The 22,041-nt window shown below is 36.4% G+C and overlaps 2 protein-coding genes across 2 annotated transcripts; both read left to right on the plus strand.

The window, feature by feature from the left end:
• Positions 1-7,586: 7,586 nt before the first annotated feature.
• LOC110731091 (MLP-like protein 34) lies at positions 7,587-8,812 on the plus strand. Its single transcript, XM_021910932.1, has 2 exons — positions 7,587-7,965; positions 8,236-8,812. Exons 1-2 carry the CDS (start codon positions 7,779-7,781, stop codon positions 8,313-8,315), a joined length of 267 nt encoding a protein of 88 aa, XP_021766624.1. The 5' UTR covers positions 7,587-7,778; the 3' UTR covers positions 8,316-8,812.
• A 2,533-nt stretch (positions 8,813-11,345) lies between these two features.
• Positions 11,346-12,251, plus strand: LOC110731092. Its single transcript, XM_021910933.1, has one exon. It carries the CDS (start codon positions 11,346-11,348, stop codon positions 12,249-12,251), a length of 906 nt encoding a protein of 301 aa, XP_021766625.1.
• Positions 12,252-22,041: the final 9,790 nt, after the last annotated feature.

The raw sequence follows: 22,041 nt of genomic DNA on the forward strand, positions 1-22,041 counted from the left end.
TCGAAATTCTCTCTCTCTCTCTCGTATGCTTTAAATTCATCATTGTTCATTCGGTTACTGTTCACTCAAGGAACCAGCTCAGTCTCAGGGGGAACATCAGATGGAAGCATAAGTGTCCTTAAGCCCGAAGTTGGAGGAAATTCAGAAAATTCAGAGTGAAGAGGATGAAATAGAGATTGTTGGTTATTATGAGGAGACACCCATTGCTAAGACCATGGTACGAAGTAGAGTAACTCAATTAAAGAAGTTCACTGAGAAGGTGCAGGAGGAACAGTCCATTGACGCTGTTCCAGGAACCAAGAGAAAAAGGGTACCAGCAAGAACCTCCTTGCTTGATTGATGTGATGCTAGTTTTGCACTCGTTATGCAACAAGGAGAACATTCTGAATCAGTACATATCTCTCATGATTTCTTAAAAAAAAAAAAAAAAAAAAAAAAATAGAGGAACCAGCAGGTCAGGAAGTGGTTCTGAAACAGATTGGAGAACCATGAGAATATTCTTAGTAAGATAATGAGATTGGTTCAAGTAGAGCATGATGACAAGGTTGAGTGGGATGAAGAGGAACCAGATGATGATGCAGAAGATGTTGCAAAGTTCGAGGAGGAGGAAGGGAAACAAGAATGATGATGAGGAGTGATGCTGTTTCTGTTCTTGTTTCCTCACCCTCATGTTTATTCTAAAATAACTGATTTTGTTGGTCTGTCTACTTCTCTCCATTCCATGAACTTTCTTTTTGGATGGATTTGGGCTTCTTTGGTTGAACTTTGTTGGCTTGTATGAACTACTAACTCTGCTATGGTATGAACTGTTTGACTAATCTCTTTTTGCAGCATAATGCTTGAATGGTGGTTGATGCCATTGTATGGATAAGCACATTAACTTGTGCACATTGCTTTTACTTGTGGATACTTTTTAATGATGCCAAAAGGGGGAAGTAGTTTGAAGTTGAAGCCTAAGGTTTAGCTAGTTTAGATTGAGTCAGTTTGAGGTTTAGCTAGTTTAGATTGAGTCAGTTTGAGTCTTTTTATTTCGTATTTTCTATTTTCTGTTTAGGGGACCAATTAGCCTAACTGACTTGTTCCAAAGAGTTTTGAGTCCTTGAAGTTTTTGACGGTTTTCTTTTTTGAGCATGTCCACAGGTTCAAGAACTTCAAGAGTTTGTCATCATCAAAAAGGGGGAATTTGTTGAGTCCCTTAGGTTTTGATTGATAGTTTTGAATGATGACAAACAGCTAAGGGAAACAGGTCCTTGAAAGTGTTCGATACAGTTGGGGGAACCAGCTAACATAGAACACTGTTTCCCCGGACAAGTTATTACTTACATGAGTTTTCTTATTGAACTAACTTGTCTTTATACAGGGAACAGTTATATGATAAAAGTGTTATGTACTGGTAGGGAACCAGTATGTACTGTTTCCATGGTTGCTACGTGGTACAGCAGTCACTTACTTTATATTGTGCATTAACCTTATTGATTGTGCAGAATATAAGTTGATTCCAAGTCTTGAAGCAGATAGGACTTTCGAAGAGATTGAAGAAAGTTCCATTGGTTACAATTGAGGTTATCTAAAGAAGGTTTTCAAGACTTGAAGTTTACATGAAGGAAGATCCACATCAAGAAAGAGCTTTTTAGGATCTTCATGTAAATGCTCCGTAGTATGGTTTATTAATGGATATATAAAGTGCTTTAAATATATCGAGCATCGTTGTGAAATTTGGTACAAGGATTGGAACAAATTTCATAACATGTTCAAGTCAGGGAACCAGGTCTGGGGACCAGGTTAACTGATCAGGTTATTAGAGCTGCGATTTTAAAAAGATTTTATAAAAAGATTTTTTATTGAAAATTCAGTTTTGAAAATATATCTTGGCAGCTGTAAATAGATGTGATATAATCTTTAAATACCTAAAAACTAGGAGTAATTATCTTGAGTTGATTTTATCTTATAATAGAATCAATTAAAGATAAATACTTACCTAAATCATGTTTATCTTATTGGCATGATTTATGGTAACTAGGGTTTCGGTTTTCTAAGACTATAAATACGATCTATTCGCTAATAATCAGAATAGATCTCTCACACGCATAAAAAGGAGTTTTTCATTATTGAGAGCAAAAGCACTAAATCCATTATTGAATCATATACAAGAGCATCTAGTGTTTAATATTTTCTCTACATTAACTTTTGAGAGTTAGATCATTAGAGAGTTTTGATCTTGTAATTGAGTCTTTGGCAAAGAGGCTAAAGGCTGGGTGAGTGTTTGTGAGTTCAAACACGTTTAGAACTTACGAGTGTAAGTTGAGAGCATACTCGGAGTAGAGTGTGGGGTTTGCTGGTTCCCGGAGTAGGGAAACAGCAGAGTGTTCTTTGTCTTTGTTTTTCGGAGTAGATTAATAAAGAACTTAGGATAGGAGGACGTAGGCCTGAGTTGGCTGAACCTCGTTAAATTTGTTGTCTTCTTTATTGCTTATTTATATTCCGCTGCATAAGGGAACCAGCACAACTGGTCCCTTAACCATAATTCGAAAAGAAGCAAAATTAGCCAACGATTACTGAACACTCAATTCACCCCCCCCCCCTCTTGAGTGCCCATTGAACCTTCAACTTATCTTATAAGTCCTCAATACATCTCTTAAGGCGAACTTTGTCCTAGATAGAGGTAAGCTAGCACACCAGCCAACCAGGTACTCTTGGGAACCAGATGATCACCAAAAACAATTGGAGTCGATTCCTGAAATTTCGAAGCCGGGCTTGGAACTAGTTAAAAGAATCGGTTCCTAAAATTTTGAAACCGGGCTTGGAACTGTCGAGGACTAAATTCGGGTATCCAAAGTTATACTTCATAATTATATATACTACATGATGTTAAGAAAATACAAATTCTAGTATCTTAAATTAATCGTTTATTTCATTTTAAAGCTTTAATAATTGCATTTGTTAACAGTTTTAGGCTAATTTATGTTTAGGAAAATGTTATATAGGCTACATATAAGGAACTAAAATTGAAAAAAAAAAAAATGAATAGCATTAATTACATTGATTCATGCGTGATTTTATCATACATTCCTAAATTAATACAAGTACCAAATTAGGATATATATTAAATGTTGTTCTTAGCCCTAAGAATTACATATACCCTAATTTTTTGTTCAAGATTAATTAGTATGCCTTTTGGGTTTCACTTGTTTGGGGGTTTTTTATGTGTCCTACGGGAGAGTTACAATTTCCTAGAATGCTCCTTCCTTCGCCTGTACCTGCACAAGTAACGGAAAACTCCGGCTGGGGCTGGGGTGTTCCGCCTCCGAAGATTAAGTTAGTCTCTTTCTAAATGTGGAAATAAGACAATAAATGCTTCTCGATTTGAGAGCGTTTTGCAAAGGGATTTGTGTTTTGTTGGTTTTTGGGAAAATGATTCGATTCCCATTAATGAGGTCTGCCCTTACTATTTATAGTAGGGGAGAGCTGTACCTCAATTAGGGTACAAGGACACGTGTCGCAAAGGGATTGGGCCTTTGCTGACCGTTGCAAGCTTGACACGTGGCAGGCCTTTATTGGGCCACGTGTCTTAGGGTATTTTTACCTTAAACATCACTAATTAATTAAATATATTGAACATATATATTCTTTTAAATGCATACATTAGTATTTATTGAATAAGTTGGATACCCAGACAGTTCTAGAAAAGTTGGAAATTAGAACCACACATATTTCGATGGCAAAAGGTTGGAAATTGAAACCAATTGATTGCAATTGAGAGATTATTATATCACTAGGCGAAAAATGTAAATCCGCACCGGTTCAAAATCCCCCTTTTGCACTGGTTTTGAACCGGTTCGGATTTGAGGGATGCTAAAAAAAACACTTTTCGCACCGGTTCAAAATCGGTGGGAAAACTAAGAATTAGCACTAGTTAACCGGTGCTAAAAGTAAGTGCCACGCTTTTTGTATTTTGGTTTTAATTACAATTGGCGGCGGTTAACCGGTGCCCATTATACCTTCAAAAAATAAAAATAAAAATTGCAATTTTTCCACTCAAAATTCATCAGACAATGAACCCAGAAACCCAGAATCGTTTCCCTAAAAAAAAAGAAATACCCAAATCATAATATACATTAATCACACACACACACACACACACACACATTCATCAAATAAATTGTTATTTTACAAATTATAAAATAATAATAAAAAAAAAAAAAAAAAAAAAAAACAAAACAAAACAAAACACCAAAATCTTTGAATCTTGAATCTTTCTTCAATCAAGGAGTCGCTGCAGTTGATTTTTTTTTTTTTTTTGAAGGAATACTACCTGCAAAATTGTAACGATAGATTAGAGAAGAGATTAGAGAGAAGAACGGGAGATCCCAGAAAAAACCAAAAAAAAACCCAGAAAAAACCCAGAAACCCAAAAGACCCAAAAAAACCCAGATTTTAGAAACCCAGAACCCAGAAAAAACCCAGAAATAATCGAGAAAAAAACCCAGAACATAAAAACCGATACACAAAGCTAAAGAACACAGAAACCCAGAACCCATAAAAAACCCAAAAAAAAACCCACAAAAACCCACAAAAACCAAGAAAAAACCGAGAAAAAACCTAGAAACGCAGAAAAAATCCAAAACCCAGAAACCGAAATGCAAAGCTAAAGAACCCAGAAACCCTAACCTCAAATTTCTGATTTTTTAATCGAAAATTCAATCAAATTTGTTGTGGTTGACAGCTGCGGCGATGGTTGTTGTGGTGACGGCGGCGGCGATGGTTATTGTGCTTGGTTTCGAAATTCGATTAAGGCAGGTGGTTGTTGAGAAGAGGAAGAAGAACGAGAGATCAGAGAAGAACAAAGAGATCAGAGAAGAACGAGAGATCAGAAGGAAGAGAAGAAAAAAGATCAGAGAAGAGATGAAAGAGATCAGAGATGAGATGAGAGAGAAGAACGAGAACAGAGATGAGAGAGAAGGAGAGCAAAATAGATGCGGATGAAAAAGAGTTAAGGGTTTATAAGATTAAAGAGCCCGGATTTTCTTTTTTATAAAACTAAGGAATTAGCACCTGTGAACCAGTGCGAAATCTCTTTCTCCCCTTTTTTTTTCTTTTTTAATCAAACCAGTGCGAAAAAGATAATTTTGCACCGGTTTGGTTGGAACCGGTGCGAAAACTCTATTTTCCAATCCCGCCTATTTTTTTAGCACCGGTTTTCATAAACCGGTGCACATTGTGCGGTGCCTATTTCATTTTTTTCTACTAGTGTATACACTCGGGTGCACTATACATCCATGAGCATTATGCTCTCATTTTGATGATTGTTTTTCATTTAATTATCAAATGAGCAAAAACTAATTTTCTGTTAGTTAGGTGCACGGTACACCCGGGTGTGTATAAAATATTTCAATTGCGATTGGTAAATAGTTTTCTTAACTGGAATGAAACCGCAGTATTTTGAAATCACCAGTTACTAACTAGCTAGCTAATTCCAATAATTCTGATTTAAAAAATTACCCAATTTTTGCTCACTATTAATTGCTTAGTCCTAGATCGAATTTGGTCGTACGTGTTTCATTTGTCTGATTTAACTTTAATCTAATGATCTAATAACATTCTTATGATTTCATTTGTCATGATGCTATATAAAATAATTTTATTGCTTGCAGAAAGCTAAATCTGCAATAGGGAAAGGCAAGGCGGCTATGCTATGTTACCAGAGAGAAACTGTAAACTGGCAAAGAAGGTTGTGGCTGTGGTGTATCTTCAGCAACTGTAAACTGGTTTGGCCACTAGAGAGGATATTCTGAAAAACTACTTTTGTATAATATGATGTAGGGTTTTTGAAAGAGGGTTATATTTGTCCTTTTTGGCGTTCCCCTTTAATGATTACGTTTTTTATTTTATTTTTTTATTTTTGCACATTTCCCTCATACACATGGATATGCAACTATCCTTATTTATCAAAATATTTATATACTTTCAATGCTATTATTCCTATTTACAAAAATATTCACATACTCACAATACAAATATTCCTATTTTCAAAAAGTTAACAAAATGACGTATTACTTGACATATGTGATATTTAATCATTTTTTCCACTATCTTTCTTCCTTATTAACCGTGTAGAATCAGTAAACGTAACTTTCTTTCAGGAACGAAGGGATTAATATCTTTAATTAAATGAAATAAACATTATAAAAACATACCCTAAATAGAAATGGTGCAATCAGGGGCGGAGGGAGGGCACCTGGTAGGGCACGTACCCACTACCAGGATTTTTTTATTTTATTTTATTTATTTATTTATTTATTTTTAAGCATTAATTTTTTTTTTTTTAATTTTGATATATTTTTTTTTATCTAACAAGATTTGCACACAATTAACCACTGTAATTTGCTAGCGGGTCTAGTATTTTTAATCCTAGCAAGTTAATACAAAGTACTTTAGATGCATGTGTGGATAAGTATTGTGATTAAAATTATCTATGCCTTTTGTTTTACATTAGATTGTCCATTTTGCCCTTTTTAAATACTAACTCTATGTAATCTTTAATCATGCTAGCTAGTAATGAGTGAGCTTCCTTGATTGTAACAATATAAATTGATACTCCGTAATGATAATGTAGATTTTCCCTCATACTGAAATGTTATTACTTGTCAATGTTGTGCTCACTTTTGTTTATTTTAATAGTAACGGTGGTTCATATTTTGCTCCATGTTTGATAATAATTATTTTATATAATGATATTTCTTCGTAATGGTAGTCTATGTTAATTGGCTATTTTATTTTTTTAATATTTAATGTGATATCGAATTATATTATTTGATTTATATTAGTTGGTGGTGCCCTACCAACGTTAATTTATAAAATTTTGGCTCCGTTACTGGGTGAAATTAATATGCAATTTTCTAAAAAGAAAAATGGTGCAATTAAAAAAAAAAAATAAAAAAAAAAGGAAGTATATCATTAGCTGAAGGGAGCAATATTATTAGCATTATAGCATAACTAAGACTTGGATTTAGGGTTTAGCTTATCTCAATATGTAGACCTTTACCTCCAAATCATAAAAAAAAAAAAAAAAAAAAAAAAAAAAAAAAAAAAAAAAAACTCAAATAACAATGCATCATACACTCTATTGATGCCTTTCTACTAGGGCAAACAAATATCTGATGCAGGGAGTCGTATTGATGATATTATAGCTTGATCCCAAACACTTGGAGTCTTGGATGTACTGGATCAATCTCCTTGATTTTGCATCATGGACCCACTTTATGTGAGAGCTTTATTAGTCAAATAGGATAATAAAAGAGGGACGGAGGGAGTATGATTTAACACAGCTCTTTATAAAATAAAATTATTCCCTTATACAATAACGTAGATTTTTGCCTCCAAGTCTTTCATTTCTATACTTTTAAATAACATATACTCCGTATCAAATAATTCAAAGTATTTATTCCAACACCTACAATATGATCAAGTTGGTCTTTGGTCCTGCTTAAATATTATATATGTGCATCAACGTATATAGCCAATGTAGGGTCTAAGAGCAGGCATACATCTTCTTGATAATGCAGAATTTCTCTTTCGAAGAAATGATGGAAAATGAATTTACAAATTGATCAAAAGGAGTGGTTCAAAGTGACGGAATATTTACCGACCTCTTAGCTTTTTTCTATTATATAAGACACCTTTGCTCTTCCTTACCTTCCATCGATCGATCAACTCGACCTTGAGATATTAGAAATTTGTTCAATCACTAACAGTATTTTAGTAGTGTTCTAAGGGAAGAAATGGCTCAGCTTCGAAGTGTTGAAGGCCAAGTTGAGCTCAAGTGTCATGCTGACAATTTCTTTGATGTTTGGGCTGGCAAAGCTCACCTTATTTCCAAAATAAGCCCTAACAAAATTGCCAAAGTTGAGCTTGTTGAGGGCGAGTGGAATAAGGTTGGTGCTGTCATTAGCTGGACATATCTCATCGGTAAGTATTATATCATACACGTACTGACTTACTTAATTGATTGGTCCTATACTAGTTGTATGTATTTTATTCACTTGACTTTTACTTGATAACTCGTTTATATATATTTTATTATTCGAACTAACATAATCATAATAAAGTAAGAAGTGCACGTGCTATACCAATATATATAATTATATATCAACATCTCCAAACATTTTATATATATACTACGTATATAGCTTTATAATAAGTGCTACAAATAATTTCCATCTGGATTTGCCACTGCAGATGATAACGGTGAAACTTCATTAATTTCCGCCAAGACAAGAGTTGAAGAGCTGAATTTCAAGAACAGGTCGTTGAGCTAAAATATCCTTGACGGATATGTCATGCAAAGTTACTACAAGTCCTTCAAGCCCAAGATGGAAGTCATTCCACGGCGAGGGCTGCATTATGAAGTGGAGCATTGAATATGAGAAGATGAACGAGGATGCTGCTGAACCAAAAATGCACGTTGCTTTATCACTCGAGCTTGCAAAAGAAATCGATGCTCATGGTTGCAGCGCTTGATGATGAAGATAAGCCATTGAAGTTAATTTTTGTGTGATTTGATTAAGAAGAAATAATGATAACAGCTGAGTATTTATACAAGAAAGTAAATAGCATAATTTCCTCAACAAATTAGTATTAGTTGTAACAAACTAGTGAGCTGGCAAAGTTTGTGTTTGTTATAGCTGATTTTCTCTTTACTCTGCTTCTAAACTGTTCTCAACATAACTAAAATTTTAATTCTAAGGTTTATGCGTGCAATGTATATCATGCATTGATGCATCTTCGTTGTATAAATTAATGAAGCTATTTTCAATTACAGTACATATTATTGGCTAAATTCCCCAATTGAATCAGTACGCATGCAATTTTTATATTATCGCGCACCAATTGGTAAACAAAATACTAGAAGGGTTTACAACAGTAATGCAAAAAAAACACTTGTCTATATAATAAACATCCATATAAATAATGTGAAAGTGTAGCAAAAATGATTAGAGGCTCTACCCAATTAGGGAGCCATGACATCCATATACATAATAAACATGATGAATGTACACAATTATATTTTCATAACATGTAATTTAAGTTATCATGGTAAAGAGCTTATACACACAATAATTAGAAAAATGTTCACCAGTAAAAAGCAATAATTAGAAAAATATATATTCAATGCAACTAACCGTTAAAAATAAATAAATAAATAAAAAATAAATATCATGAAATTATTTTAAAACAAGATCCGTTTATAAGTTCATATTTTAACTTAGGTGTATTATATATCCTGATTTTCACTTATCTAAACTTATCTTAATTTAACTGAAATTATCTGAACTTAACTGAACATATCTGAACTTATTAGACCTTATTAAAAAACTTATTTAGTTGTAATAAAAACTTAGGTAACCCTTATCAGATTTTATTTTTCCTAAACTGAACTTATCGATCTAAACTAAACTAAACTTATTCAAACTTATTAGACATAAAATAAATGAAAATAAGATGAACAGAACATACCCTTATGTTTTGACCTGATCTAACTTACATATGCATGTATGAATATTAATTATCATACAATATTCATTCAAAAATTTATGTAGTTAAAATATAGTTTTTAATTTGGACGTGTCCCTAAAATTTTATTCAGGGTTTAGGAAAAAAAAAATTTGTACAAAACTCGAGTGACTCAAGCATTTTGCGCTAAAATTTTCTAATCTCTTACATCCACTATATCATAATAATTGACTTATATAGTCAAACTTGACACATATATCAATACACGAGTTTGAGTATTAAATTAACTTGACTATAAAACATTAATAAAAATTATTTTAAAAGTTAATATTATTAAACGTCACATCAATATCTTTTTAAAAGCATTTTTACATGGTAAAATCATTTTAATGTATTACTCAAATATAATCAATGTTAATATATGAATAAAAAAAGGTAAAAGTGTGCAGTGTTAATAATTTTGAAACAAAGGGAATATTAATTATTGCACTCAACAATTAAAGAAAATTCAACTTTATCTATTAGGGTAAACAAATATTGAATAATGTAATATTGACAACATTATAGCCTGAGTTAGACATGAATTAAGGCTTAGTTCTTGTAAAAAAAAAAAAAATAGTTGTTCCATAATACAATGTAAATCGTTGCCTCCAAAGTTCAAATCCGTTTCTATTAAAAAATAAAAATAAATCATGTAAAATTACATACATCAAATAATTCCAAAGTTTATTCTAACATCTACAACTTGATCTAGTTGGTCTTTGGTACTGCTTACATTTTATGTGCATCACAGCATGAGTGTATATTATGTTCAAATATTCAATAGTCTAAAAGGAAACATTATTGATGCTCTTCTCAATAATTCAAATATTTCCTTTTATATACGGAAATAATGGAGAATGAATCGTGAATGAATTAACTTTAAAGGAGTGGTTCAAAGTGATGGAAATCTGGAATAAGTATATTATCCTTTTCTAATGAGAAAAACTCTTATGGTATACTTTCTCATCTTATATAAGACCCTTGCACTTCTTTACCCTCCATAGATCAATCGGCTTAACCTCGATTGAGAAAATCTATAATTTGATCACTAATATTAGTGTTCGAGAGGGAAAGAAATGGCTCAGCTTCAAAGGGTTGAAGGCCAACCTGTGCTCAAATGTCATGCAGACAAATTCTTTGACATTTGGGCTAGCAAAGCACACCTTATTCCGAAAATAAGCCCTCACAAAGTTCCTAACGTTGAGCTTGTTGATATTAGATGTTAATCTAGAAAAATCTATGTAAAAAAATCTAAACAAGAAACTTGTAGAACATGTTTCTAGAATATTGTTAGTAAAAATCTTAGGAAAAATCTAGAATTAGCAACCTAGATTAATCTCAAGAATTATCTAGATATGAATGTAATATGCTAGAAAGTGTATAATACTCTAAGTTTAGCTAGAATAGCCTAGAAACTAGGAGCTTGCAATGTCGGTACAATCACCGACTTACCAAGGCTATAAATAGCCACTTCTTGTACTTTGGAAAAGAAAGTAATGTAAGCTATATTCACTTAACAATTCAAAAATATTGTCTTATTATCCAACTCATCTTTACTCCTCTCCTAACTTGCAATAATAACCCACTAACTTTCGCTAATATTTCCAACATTTGGTATCAGAGCCACTCAAATCCTAAGCCTCCAATTTCCATCCATCATCTAAACTCCATATCAATACCTTCAAATGGCCTCCCCTACTCCAAACACAAACACAAACACAAACATTTTCAATCACCAAGTTAATTGGGTACCTACATTTAAGGGGGAGAAGTATGATCAATGGAGCATGTAAATGAAGTCCATCTTTATCACCCAAGATATATGGGAAATTATACAAGATGGATATGAAAAACCCAAAGATGTCAATAAAGAGGCTTCTTGGGATGACACTAAAAAGTGTCAATACAAACAAAACAAAAGAAGGGATCATTATGCCCTATCTATAATATATCGTGGAGTTGATGAAACAATTTTACCAACAATCATGGCTGCTACAACGGCCAAGGAGGCATGGAGCATCCTGGAGACAAAATATAGAGGCTCGGAAAAGGTAATTCTCTTTAAACTTCAATCTTTATGGGGACAATTTGATAGTATGCAAATGACCGATAATGAATCAATTCAATCATATGTTGACCGAGTCACAAATATTGTTAACCAAATTCGATCTAATGGAGATACCATTGAAGATGTTAAAATAATCAGGAAAATATTAAGAACTCTTAATAGAAAATTTGATCATGTTGTGGCTGCTATAGAGGAAGCAAATAAAGATTTAAACTCACTAACCATGACTGAGCTAATAGGCTCTCTATTAGCTCACGAAGAAAGAATTCGTAGATTTGAGGAGCAGCCAGTAGAGCAAGCTTTTCAAGCTAAATTAAAATTTTCTAATAATGGTGAAAATAAAAATGGCCACGGAAAAAAATTTCAATCAAAAAGAGGAAATTTTAATAACCGTGGTAGGGGGAGAGGAAATTACAAAAATCAAGGGAACCGAGATAATAATCAAAATAGCTCATATTGTATATTATGCAAGAAAAATGGTCACAACACAGTACAAAAGATTGTCGGTACAAATGCAAAAAATGTACCCGACATTGTCACTTCGAAAAAGATTGTTATTTCCGGCAAAAAGAAGAGGTCAATTTCACAGAAAATAATAACTCTCATGATCAGTTATTTTACACATGTTTAAATGCTCAAGAAGAGCAAAATGATGTATGGTACATAGATAGTGGTTGTTCCAATCACATGACCGGCAATAAAAATTCATTTGTTAATATTGATGAAATATAAAATCACAAATAACACTTGGTGATGGAAGTAATCAAGAAGTTGTCGGAAAAGGAACAATCGTTGTTAAGACTAAAAATGGCTCCTCTAAATACATCCCCGATGTCTTTTATGTCCCTGGGCTTGCTCAAAATTTGTTAAGTGTAGGCCAATTAGTCCAAAAGGGCTACATGGTAAAATTTGATAATAACCAATGCCACATATATGATAAGAAAAAGGGGCAATTAATCACTACTACTAAAATGGCTCCAAATAAAATATTTCCACTTAAAATGCAATTGGAGTCTAATACTGCCCTAAGTTCAATAATGGATGAATCCACCTTGTGGCATTTAAGATTCGGGCATTTAAATTTTGACAGTTTAAAACTGTTAAGAAATAGAAAAATGGATTGGGCTACCACCAATCACTAATGAAAAGAAAATATGTGAGGGTTGTGTCTATGGCAAAATGCATAGATCACCATTCTCAACCTCATCTTGGAGGGCCAGAGCTCTATTAGAACTTGTCCATGCAAATATATGGGGCCCTACCAAGAATCCGTCTCTTGGCGGAAAAAGATATTTTCTGTTGTTTGTTGATGATTTTTCACGCATGATGTGGGTATATTTCTTAGAGAAAAAATCAGAAGCATTATCCCACTTCATGCAATTCAAAGCCCTCACAGAAAAACAAAGTGGGCATTCAATAAAGGTTCTACGAACCGATCGTAGGGGAGAATTCACAAGTAGTGAGTTCAACAAATTTTGTAAAGAGCATGGAATTAAAAAGGAGCTCACAGTCAGCTACACACCACAACAAAATGGTGTGGCGGAAAGGAGAAACAGGACAATTGCTAAAATGGCCCGCAGTATAATGCAAGGTAAAAATCTACCTAAATACTTTTGGGGCGAGGCTGTTCACACAGCTATCTACATTCTCAACAGATCTCCCACAAAATCAGTCAGAAGCATGACACCCTATGAAGCCTGGCACAAGAGGAAGCCAACAACTGAGCACCTTAAAGTTTTTGGGTGCATTGCATATGCCCACGTCCCGAAGGAGAATCGAGACAAGCTCGATGGAAAAGGAGAAAAATGTATCTTCATTGGATACAGTGACGAGTCTAAAGGATATTGTCTCTATCAGCCCGAATCCAAAAAGTTGATCATCTCAAGAAATGTCATATTTGACGAAGGAGCACAATGGCAATGGAATAAGAACAATCTAGAGGTTCCAGCAGCAGCCATTCCACCACCAAGCCCAGATCAAGGAGTAGGCCCAAGTCAGTCACCAACACAATCATCAGCAAGTCCATCACCATCAAACAATCCAAGATCACCATCAAGATCAAGTTCAACACCAGAAACAAGTCCAAGACAAGAAATTCGAAGATCCCATCGAGATCGGCGTCCCCCAGGCTACTTAGAAGACTATCAATGCAATCATGCAATCATGGCACTCTTCGCAGGCGAACCACAAAATTTTCAAGAAGCTGCTCAAGATGAAAAATGGATCAATGCCATGAATGAAGAGATCAAGATGATAGAGAAGAATAACACATGGAAGCTCGTGGAGAAGCCACAAGATAAAGAAGTTATAGGCCTCAAATGGGTCTACAAGACAAAGTTCAATGAAGATGGCTCCATCCAAAAGCACAAGGCACGTCTCGTAGTCAAAGGCTACTCACAGCAACCAGGCATTGACTTTAATGAGACATATGCTCCGGTGGTCCGCATGGAGACAATCAGGTCAGTCCTTGCCCTTGCTGCACAGTTCAAGTTATCAGTTTATCAACTTGATGTCAAGTCTGCATTTCTCAATGGGGAGCTAGAAGAAGAGGTGTATGTTGAACAGCCTCAAGGATATGTAATCGAAGGCAAAGAAGACAAAGTTTATCGCCTTCAAAAGGCCCTCTATGGGCTCAAGCAAGCTCCTCGAGCATGGAACAGCAAAATTGATGGCTATCTTCTCCAAAATGGGTTTACAAAAAGCCCAAGTGAGCCATCACTCTATATCAAGACTCAAGGATCAGATTTTCTCATCTTATGCCTATATGTAGATGACCTCATCTACACAGGCACCGATCCAAGGATGATAGAAGAATTCAAGAAGGCAATGATGTCAGAATATGAGATGACAGACCTCGGAGCTATGAAGTACTTCCTCGGCATGCAAGTCAAACAAAGTCCAGGTAAAATAATTCTCTCACAAGAAAAATATGCTGAAGATATGCTCAAGAAATTCAACATGGACGATTGTAAGCCAATGGCTACACCAATGGCTACAAATGAGAAGCTCTCGAAGTATGATGGCAAACAGAAGATGGATGCATCACTCTATCGAAGCTTGGTCGGATCTCTCATTTATCTCACAAACACAAGACCTGACATTGTTCATGCAGTTAGCATCATTTCAAGGTTCATGAGTGACCTAAGCAAAGATCACTTAGTAGCAGCCAAAAGGATACTTCGGTACATCAAAGGAACAAAGAGCTATGGAATAATGTACGAGTCCAAGAACAACTGCAGGCTTAAAAGCTACACAGACAGCGATTGGGCAGGAAGCATCGACGATCGAAGAAGTACAAGTGGATACGTGTTCCAGCTAGGATCCAAGTCTATCTCATGGTCATCAAAGAAGCAAGCAACAGTGGCACTATCATCATCTGAAGCTGAGTACATATATCAGCAACAAGTGCGGCATGTGAAGCAGTATGGCTAAGGAGAATCCTAAAAGATCTACAACAAGGCACAGAAGACCCAACTACTCTCTATTGTGACAACATGTCAGCCATAGCAATGACAAAGAATCCGGTCTTTCATAGTCGCACGAAGCACATCGAGATACGACACCACTTCATCCGAGAACTAGTCGAGAAACAAGAGATCAAGTTACAATTCTGCAAGACGGGGGAGCAACTCGCAAATATATTTACCAAGGCACTTCCAACAGAAAAGTTCATCGAATTTAGAAGACAGCTTGGAATTCAAGATTTTTCAGATTAAGGGGGAGTATTAGATGTTAATCTAGAAAATCTATGTAAAAAAATCTAAACAAGAAACTTGTAGAACATGTTTCTAGAATATTGTTAGTAAAAATCTTAGGAAAAATCTAGAATTAGCAACCTAGAATAATCTCAAGAATTATCTAGATATGAATGTAATATGCTAGAAAGTGTATAATACTCTAAGTTTAGCTAGAATAGCCTAGAAACTAGGAGCTTGCAATGTCGGTACAATCACCGACTTACCAAGGCTATAAATAGCCACTTCTTGTACTTTGGAAAAGAAAGTAATGTAAGCTATATTCACTTAACAATTCAAAAATATTGTCTTATTATCCAACTCATCTTTACTCCTCTCCTAACTTGCAATAATAACCCACTAACTTCCGCTAATATTTCCAACAGTTGAGGGGGAGTGGAATAAGGTTGATGCCATTTGTAATTGGACTTATCTTATGTGTAAGTATTACATCTTACATGAACTTGGTCTTAGACTATGGTTATGATTCAATCACCTGATTTTTACTTATCTATTATTTTATTTTATTTTTTCTGAGTTAATCAATAGTTAAGGGTATTATATGGAAAAGGGAACAAAATAGTTTAGATCAATGCTGAAAATTTTTCTTAATATATGTTAAATATCTTGTTATAGTGATTTTAATACAGTTGATATGTCATCTTAAATTTATACAATATTACTAATAAAGATAGAATAATTATTTTATAGCAAGAAAATTTAACATTGCAAAAAATATTATATTTTACTAATATATAATTAGCTTGGTGATATGATATTAACTGTCAAAGTTGTGAATCAGCCAAATTATGGTATTTAACTTGAAGTGAGGGGAATATATCTTAAACCTAAATGAATAATGATAACTAATATAGATTAACGTTAAAGAATAATACTGTAATTTATTTTTTTTATTTTTTTTGAAGGAGCATGGAATAATACTGTAATTAATTTTGAAGGGATCAACTGTATATCTAAATGTATATGATAAGGTGAACCCACATTAATGTACGGAAAGACAAGAGTTGAGGAGTTAGATTTGGAGAACAGATTGTTCATATACAATATTATTGATGGACATGCCAGGCAAAACTACTACAAGACCTTCAAGGCCAAGATGGAAGTATCACAAAAGGGCGATAACTGCATCATAAAGTATTATGTATACCATGGAATATGAGAAGCTGAATGAAAATGCTCCTGAACCAAATTTGCACATCGATTTTAAGCTTGACCTCGCAAAAGAAATCGATGCTCATCTTTGCAGCGCTTGATGATGATGGTACGCCGTTGTGCATGCCTTCATGCTTATTACGCATGGTGCACAACTGTATGTTCGGTTGATTATATATATGTTTACAACTAGGTGAGCTAAGCTAGCTGCCTTAGTGCCTTACAATAAATAAATGATTATTGACTTGCTATATTTGACAATAGATAAATTTGTCTAAGCTAGTCGATCTTCAAAATATTGCTTCTTCATTATTGTTGTCGTTTATTGGAATGTAACGTAACATTTGATTGTAAGGTTTTACGCGTCTAATGACGTTATTTATTATGCAGTTGTTTTACGTTAAATTTTACTTCGCATGAAAATTTTACATGACTATTACTATACTTAATTTTTATTGACCGATTTTTATTTATATTTCATTATTACTTCTCATCTCACCACATGATCGATCCACATATACTTTTATATATGTGGAACATGTGGTAGGATAAGAAATAATAAAAGTAGAAGGGTATTTATCAATGGTACACCTAAGGTTCGGGTCTTTCTCAATGATACACCTACTCAACTATTCTTTATCAGTGGTACACCCAAGGTTTCACACAGTTGTCAGTGGTACACCTACCGTACCCTTTCCGTTAAAAAAACGTTAGTTTTGACTTTTTTCGATTTTTTAACTTAAAAACTGACACGTGGCGACCTGTGATTGGTCCAAAAAAATAAAATAAAATTTTAAAAAAAGTTAGATTAATAAAATAAGAAATTAAAATAAAAAAATTTAAACTTTTTTTTTTTATTTCCCCTTCCCCTTTCCCTTTCCCTTTCCCTTCTTCCCTAAACCACCACAAACATGACCCCCACAACAAGCCCCACCACCAACATGAACCCCACAACCAGCCCCACCACCAACATGACCCCTACAACCCACCACAAGCAACCACCGTTCCTCAACCTACCACAACCCACCACAAGCAACCACCCTCTCTCAACCCACCACCAGTAACTCCCATTAACCCACCAACAACGGCGCCCCTTCAACACACCACCAACATGACTAATAACCCACCCCTTAAAGAACCCTCCACCACCGCAACCCACACCAACAAAACCCTCCATCAACAGCGACCCACACCAACAAAACCGACCACTCCACCTCCTTCCTCTCCCAAATCCAACCACCCCACCCCCTTTCCCTCTCAAATCCGATCACTCCACCTTCTTCCCCTCTAAAATTCGACCACCCACCCCCTTCCCCTCCCAAATCAGACAACCCCACCCCCTTCCCCTCTAAAATCCGACCACCCACCTCTTTTCCCTCTGAAATCCGAGCAATCCACTCCCTCCCTAGCGCCGTCATCCATCGCAACCCTAAACCTTTGAACAAAATCCGGCAACCCCCCTTCTCTTTCTCTCTCCTCGAGAAGAAGAGATTGAAAATGGTTTCGACCTTCGATTTCCCCTTCGACCATACCTTTGACCTTCGATTTCCCCTTCGACCTTCATCCTTGATGGTTTCATCGGAAATGGCGGTGGATTGAAGAATGAGGGGAGAGAAGAAGAAGAGATCGAAACTGGGGATTGATTTTTCTAGGAATTTGCAGAGAGAGAATGAAGGAGAAGGGGGCTGGGCGTTCGTGGTGGCTGGGTTCAGGGTGGGGGGTTTCGGGCGGTGGTTATGGTGGGGATGGGGCTGGGTTTCGGATGGGGATCAGGATCCTATTAGATTTGTTTTAATATGCGTTTTGTGAATATTAACTTTTAATTTTTTTTTTTTACAAATATGACATTGACAATATATATGCTCATAGATTATTAATAAGCTTTGTAAAAAAAAAAACAATTAATAATAATAATAATAATAAATTGTGTTTTATTGAAGAGCAATAATAATGACTTACACTCACTCTAATATAGCGCAAATAAGACAGGAAATAAAACAAACAACAACAATCAAACCAAACCAAATCACACTAGCTTATGCTAGCTTATTAGAAATTAAAAGCAAAACATAACATCAACCTAAGCTAGCTCACCCTTTGTTCCTAAGTGTTTCGGTATGAAAACAATAAGACCTTCGGCAGGCCCTTTTCAAGGGAGAAGACTGATCTCGGACCAATTGATGAATGGGCTGAGGGTTTCCTGCACAACAAAGTACACGTAAACTTCTCCCTGAATTCGCTAATACCCCTAAGAATCGCATTTCCTTTTCTCCCTTATTCACTACAATTCCGAGATTTAGACCAAAATTCACTGCTCCAAACGAATAGATCAACAAATTACGAGTCTGATAAAGGTAATTTTTCCCAAAACTTGTTCGGATTTCCTTGTTTTCCAAAGTTTTCTCCTTTTTCGGATTTCTTGATTTTCAAAAAAAATATGGTTCAAGACCGAGGATGGGGTTCCTCCATTGGGTGCTCAGTGTAGCCAGCCACTTGGGCAAATGCCGCCTTGAGTAGCTGAACTTTTCTCCCTAAAAGAGAGGATAGGGTTTCTTCTGGGGAACCTCCCATTGCTGAGATACCACTGGCTTCAGTGCCTTACCGAGGTTGGGAAGAGGCATGCACTTCCAGCAGTGGCTCAGCGCATGGGTCTCGACGGCTGCCCTCTAGGGCCATTGAATGGTACAACCCGTCCGAGAACTTTGGGCTAATGAATGCTGCTCCCTATGACTGGTGGGTCAATGGGAATTCCCTCCATTGCTTTGCCGAACAAATCAAAGTATTCTACGGCATAATGAAGGAAGACGGGTATTGGTGTCAAATGCCCGTAGCCAAGGACAAAATTCACAGGCCCCTCCTGGTTATCTTGGAGCATATACCATGCAGATTCAGTTTGGGGTGAGGTTCCCTTTGCATTCGTTCATCGTACATGTGCTAATGGGTACAACATTTCGTTGTGCCAATTAACCCCGGTCAGCATCCGAAGAGTTATGACATTTCTTTGGGTCTGTCTCTTCTACGGATTTGAGCCGAGCATTCATGTATTCCAAAAGTTGCATAAGCTGATGCCGAATCAACAATCTGATGAGCACCATGGCCCTGGATAGTGGAAGATTGAGACCCAAAGAGGGTACTTGACCACTTGGCCGAATGACACATCCGATAAGGATTGGAGGGGCTAGTGGATATGGATTCAAGCTCTTGCCGAGGAGGATCACCCGAAATATTTTGGAGGGCCGAGGCATCTTAGAATGCCAGATCCGAAAATGAAAGACATCGCCCCAGATGATTTCACAGCCAAAGAGAAGGAGTTGTTGACTCTCTTCGAACAAAAAAAAAGAATCCAGGGGGCACTGGCCGAATGACTTTTGTACCAGAGACTTAGCTACCCTATTATCACTATATCATCAAGGAGAAGATTTTAGCTGTTGTCGGCCTCATCCGAAAGTACCAAAATGGTAAGAAGCTCGGCTGGGGCCGAAGGCCTTTGCTTTTCTTTTTTATTTTTCTTTCTGCTTTTATTTGCTTCTTCTTCATGCAGAATAATATTTTTTCTTTCGATTTTTCAGAGCTTCACGAAGGTAATTATGGCCTTGACTACAGAAAACTTGGTATCAACACTGCTCGGCAAGTGACACGGAACGCCCCGGCCATAACCAGTCCTTCGGCTAGGGCCCTTCACTGCGCCCCTCGATGCGAAGGATTGTCTAAGCCAGCCGAATACTCCAAGCAAAAATCTTGGTTCTTTAAGAGGGACCCATTTTTCTTGTTGGGCTTAGAAGAACAAGCTGTTGTTGTTGCTACTAGCGTACAAGCTAAGGTTTTTGCAAGAAATCCCGAGCAGAGTGTTGAGCCGCGAACTTTCGTTGCTGAACCCAACGTGCTCAGCGCTGAAGACGAGCAGCTGCTGAAGACCTCGGTGAGTCTTAGTCTATTTTCAGTTTTTTCTTTTTCTTTTTCTCCTTGTCTTGCTTCTTCTTCTTATATTTTTCAACTTGTGAAAATTTTTCCTATTGCTAAGCTTCGGCTGCCTTGCTCCTTCTACTTAGATTTTTCAACTTGTGAAAATTTTTCGAAGTACTAAGCTTCGGCTTGGAGTTGTTTGTTTATTTATTTATTTATTTTTTTGATTTTTTTTTACTGATATCACTCTTTTCCCCCCTGTCTCTTTCTATTGCAGTCTGACGAAGGAGAAGGAGACAAGAGAGAGGCTGATAAAGCACCATCATCTTCTTCAGACGAATCTTCAACTGAAGATATGGTCGGTCAACGAAGAAGGAGAGCTGTTGTAAACCCAAGACAGTTCCCGGTTGTTGAGCCCCAACTAAAAGACCTCGGTTGGATAAGGACCAAGCCGAGGTGGCTAAAGAGAAAACTCCTCCTCCTCCCAAAAATGAGGAGGAAGAAGTTCAGCAAAGGACTCCTCCTATCACAAGGTCTTCTCCGTCTCCTTGGCACGTGGGGCTGAACCTTTCGCTGATGATGAGGTTTAGAAAGAGGCTGATGCACTAATTGTGCAGCTTGCCGAGTACGATGATGTTCAAATTCTGGATGGGAGGCCTGAAAACTTTAAGGAAGCTGAGGAAAGAGTTGATGATCCCAACACTTATGGCGTTCCATCAACTTCTGCTGGGAACTCTTTCCGGACCTTCCACTCTTCGGACATGGGGTTTGAGTCCGCCCCACTTTAATTGTTCCCGAAGCTGTTAGGAACAACATGCTGTCTCACCGAAACTAAGCTGTTGAGTTTTTTTGGTGACTTTTCTGGCCTTTCAGAACTGGAAAAGGCTAGGGTTTGTTCTCTTCGGGCAGCTGCTGGAGTGTCCGAACCTTTTGTGAGGGTGCTAGACCCTTTCGCTGAGAATCCAAGCTGCTAATGCAGGTAGCCTGTTCTTACTTAAACTTTTATGTTTTAAGTGCTTTTGCTTCCTTTTCATTAAGCTTGTTTTCTCAAATTTTTGCCAAGTCCTTTTCCTTGGCTAACTTATCTTCGAACTTGTAGGTCGTTCACAACCACGTTATGGTTGCTGGTTTGAACGAGGAATTGAAGAATAAACCCGAGGAGGCTGATTGCTTAGCTCGGCTGGCTGAACTCAAGAGCAAGAAGGCAGAAGAAGAATTTGCGGCAAGCCATTCTCGGATGGACGAAATGGCGGCCAGTTTCCGCAACTTCTACCGAGAGATTGAGCAAACCATATTTCCTTGGATAGAAGAATGCCAAGCCCTAATCCAGAAATATGGGGATGTTGATGTTCCGAGCTTCAAGACTCGGATTGAGCAAAAAATGCAACAAGAGGCAGAGGTTCAACAAATGATGGCTGAGGAATTCAGAGCAAAGCAGGTTGATCTTGAGGCTAAAGTTCAGCGTCTTAGCGATCAGTTGAACGCCAAGGACTCTGACTTATCCACTGTTAAGACTGAATTAAAAAGAGTCCAAAGCCAGATTGAGGTTCAGACAGATGAGGATGCAAAGGCTAAGGCAGATCTTGCAAATGCCCAGAACTTGCTGAAAGT

This window comes from Chenopodium quinoa, unplaced genomic scaffold (assembly GCF_001683475.1).
Source record: "Chenopodium quinoa cultivar QQ74 unplaced genomic scaffold, ASM168347v1, whole genome shotgun sequence".
Lineage (NCBI taxonomy): Eukaryota > Viridiplantae > Streptophyta > Magnoliopsida > Caryophyllales > Amaranthaceae > Chenopodium > Chenopodium quinoa.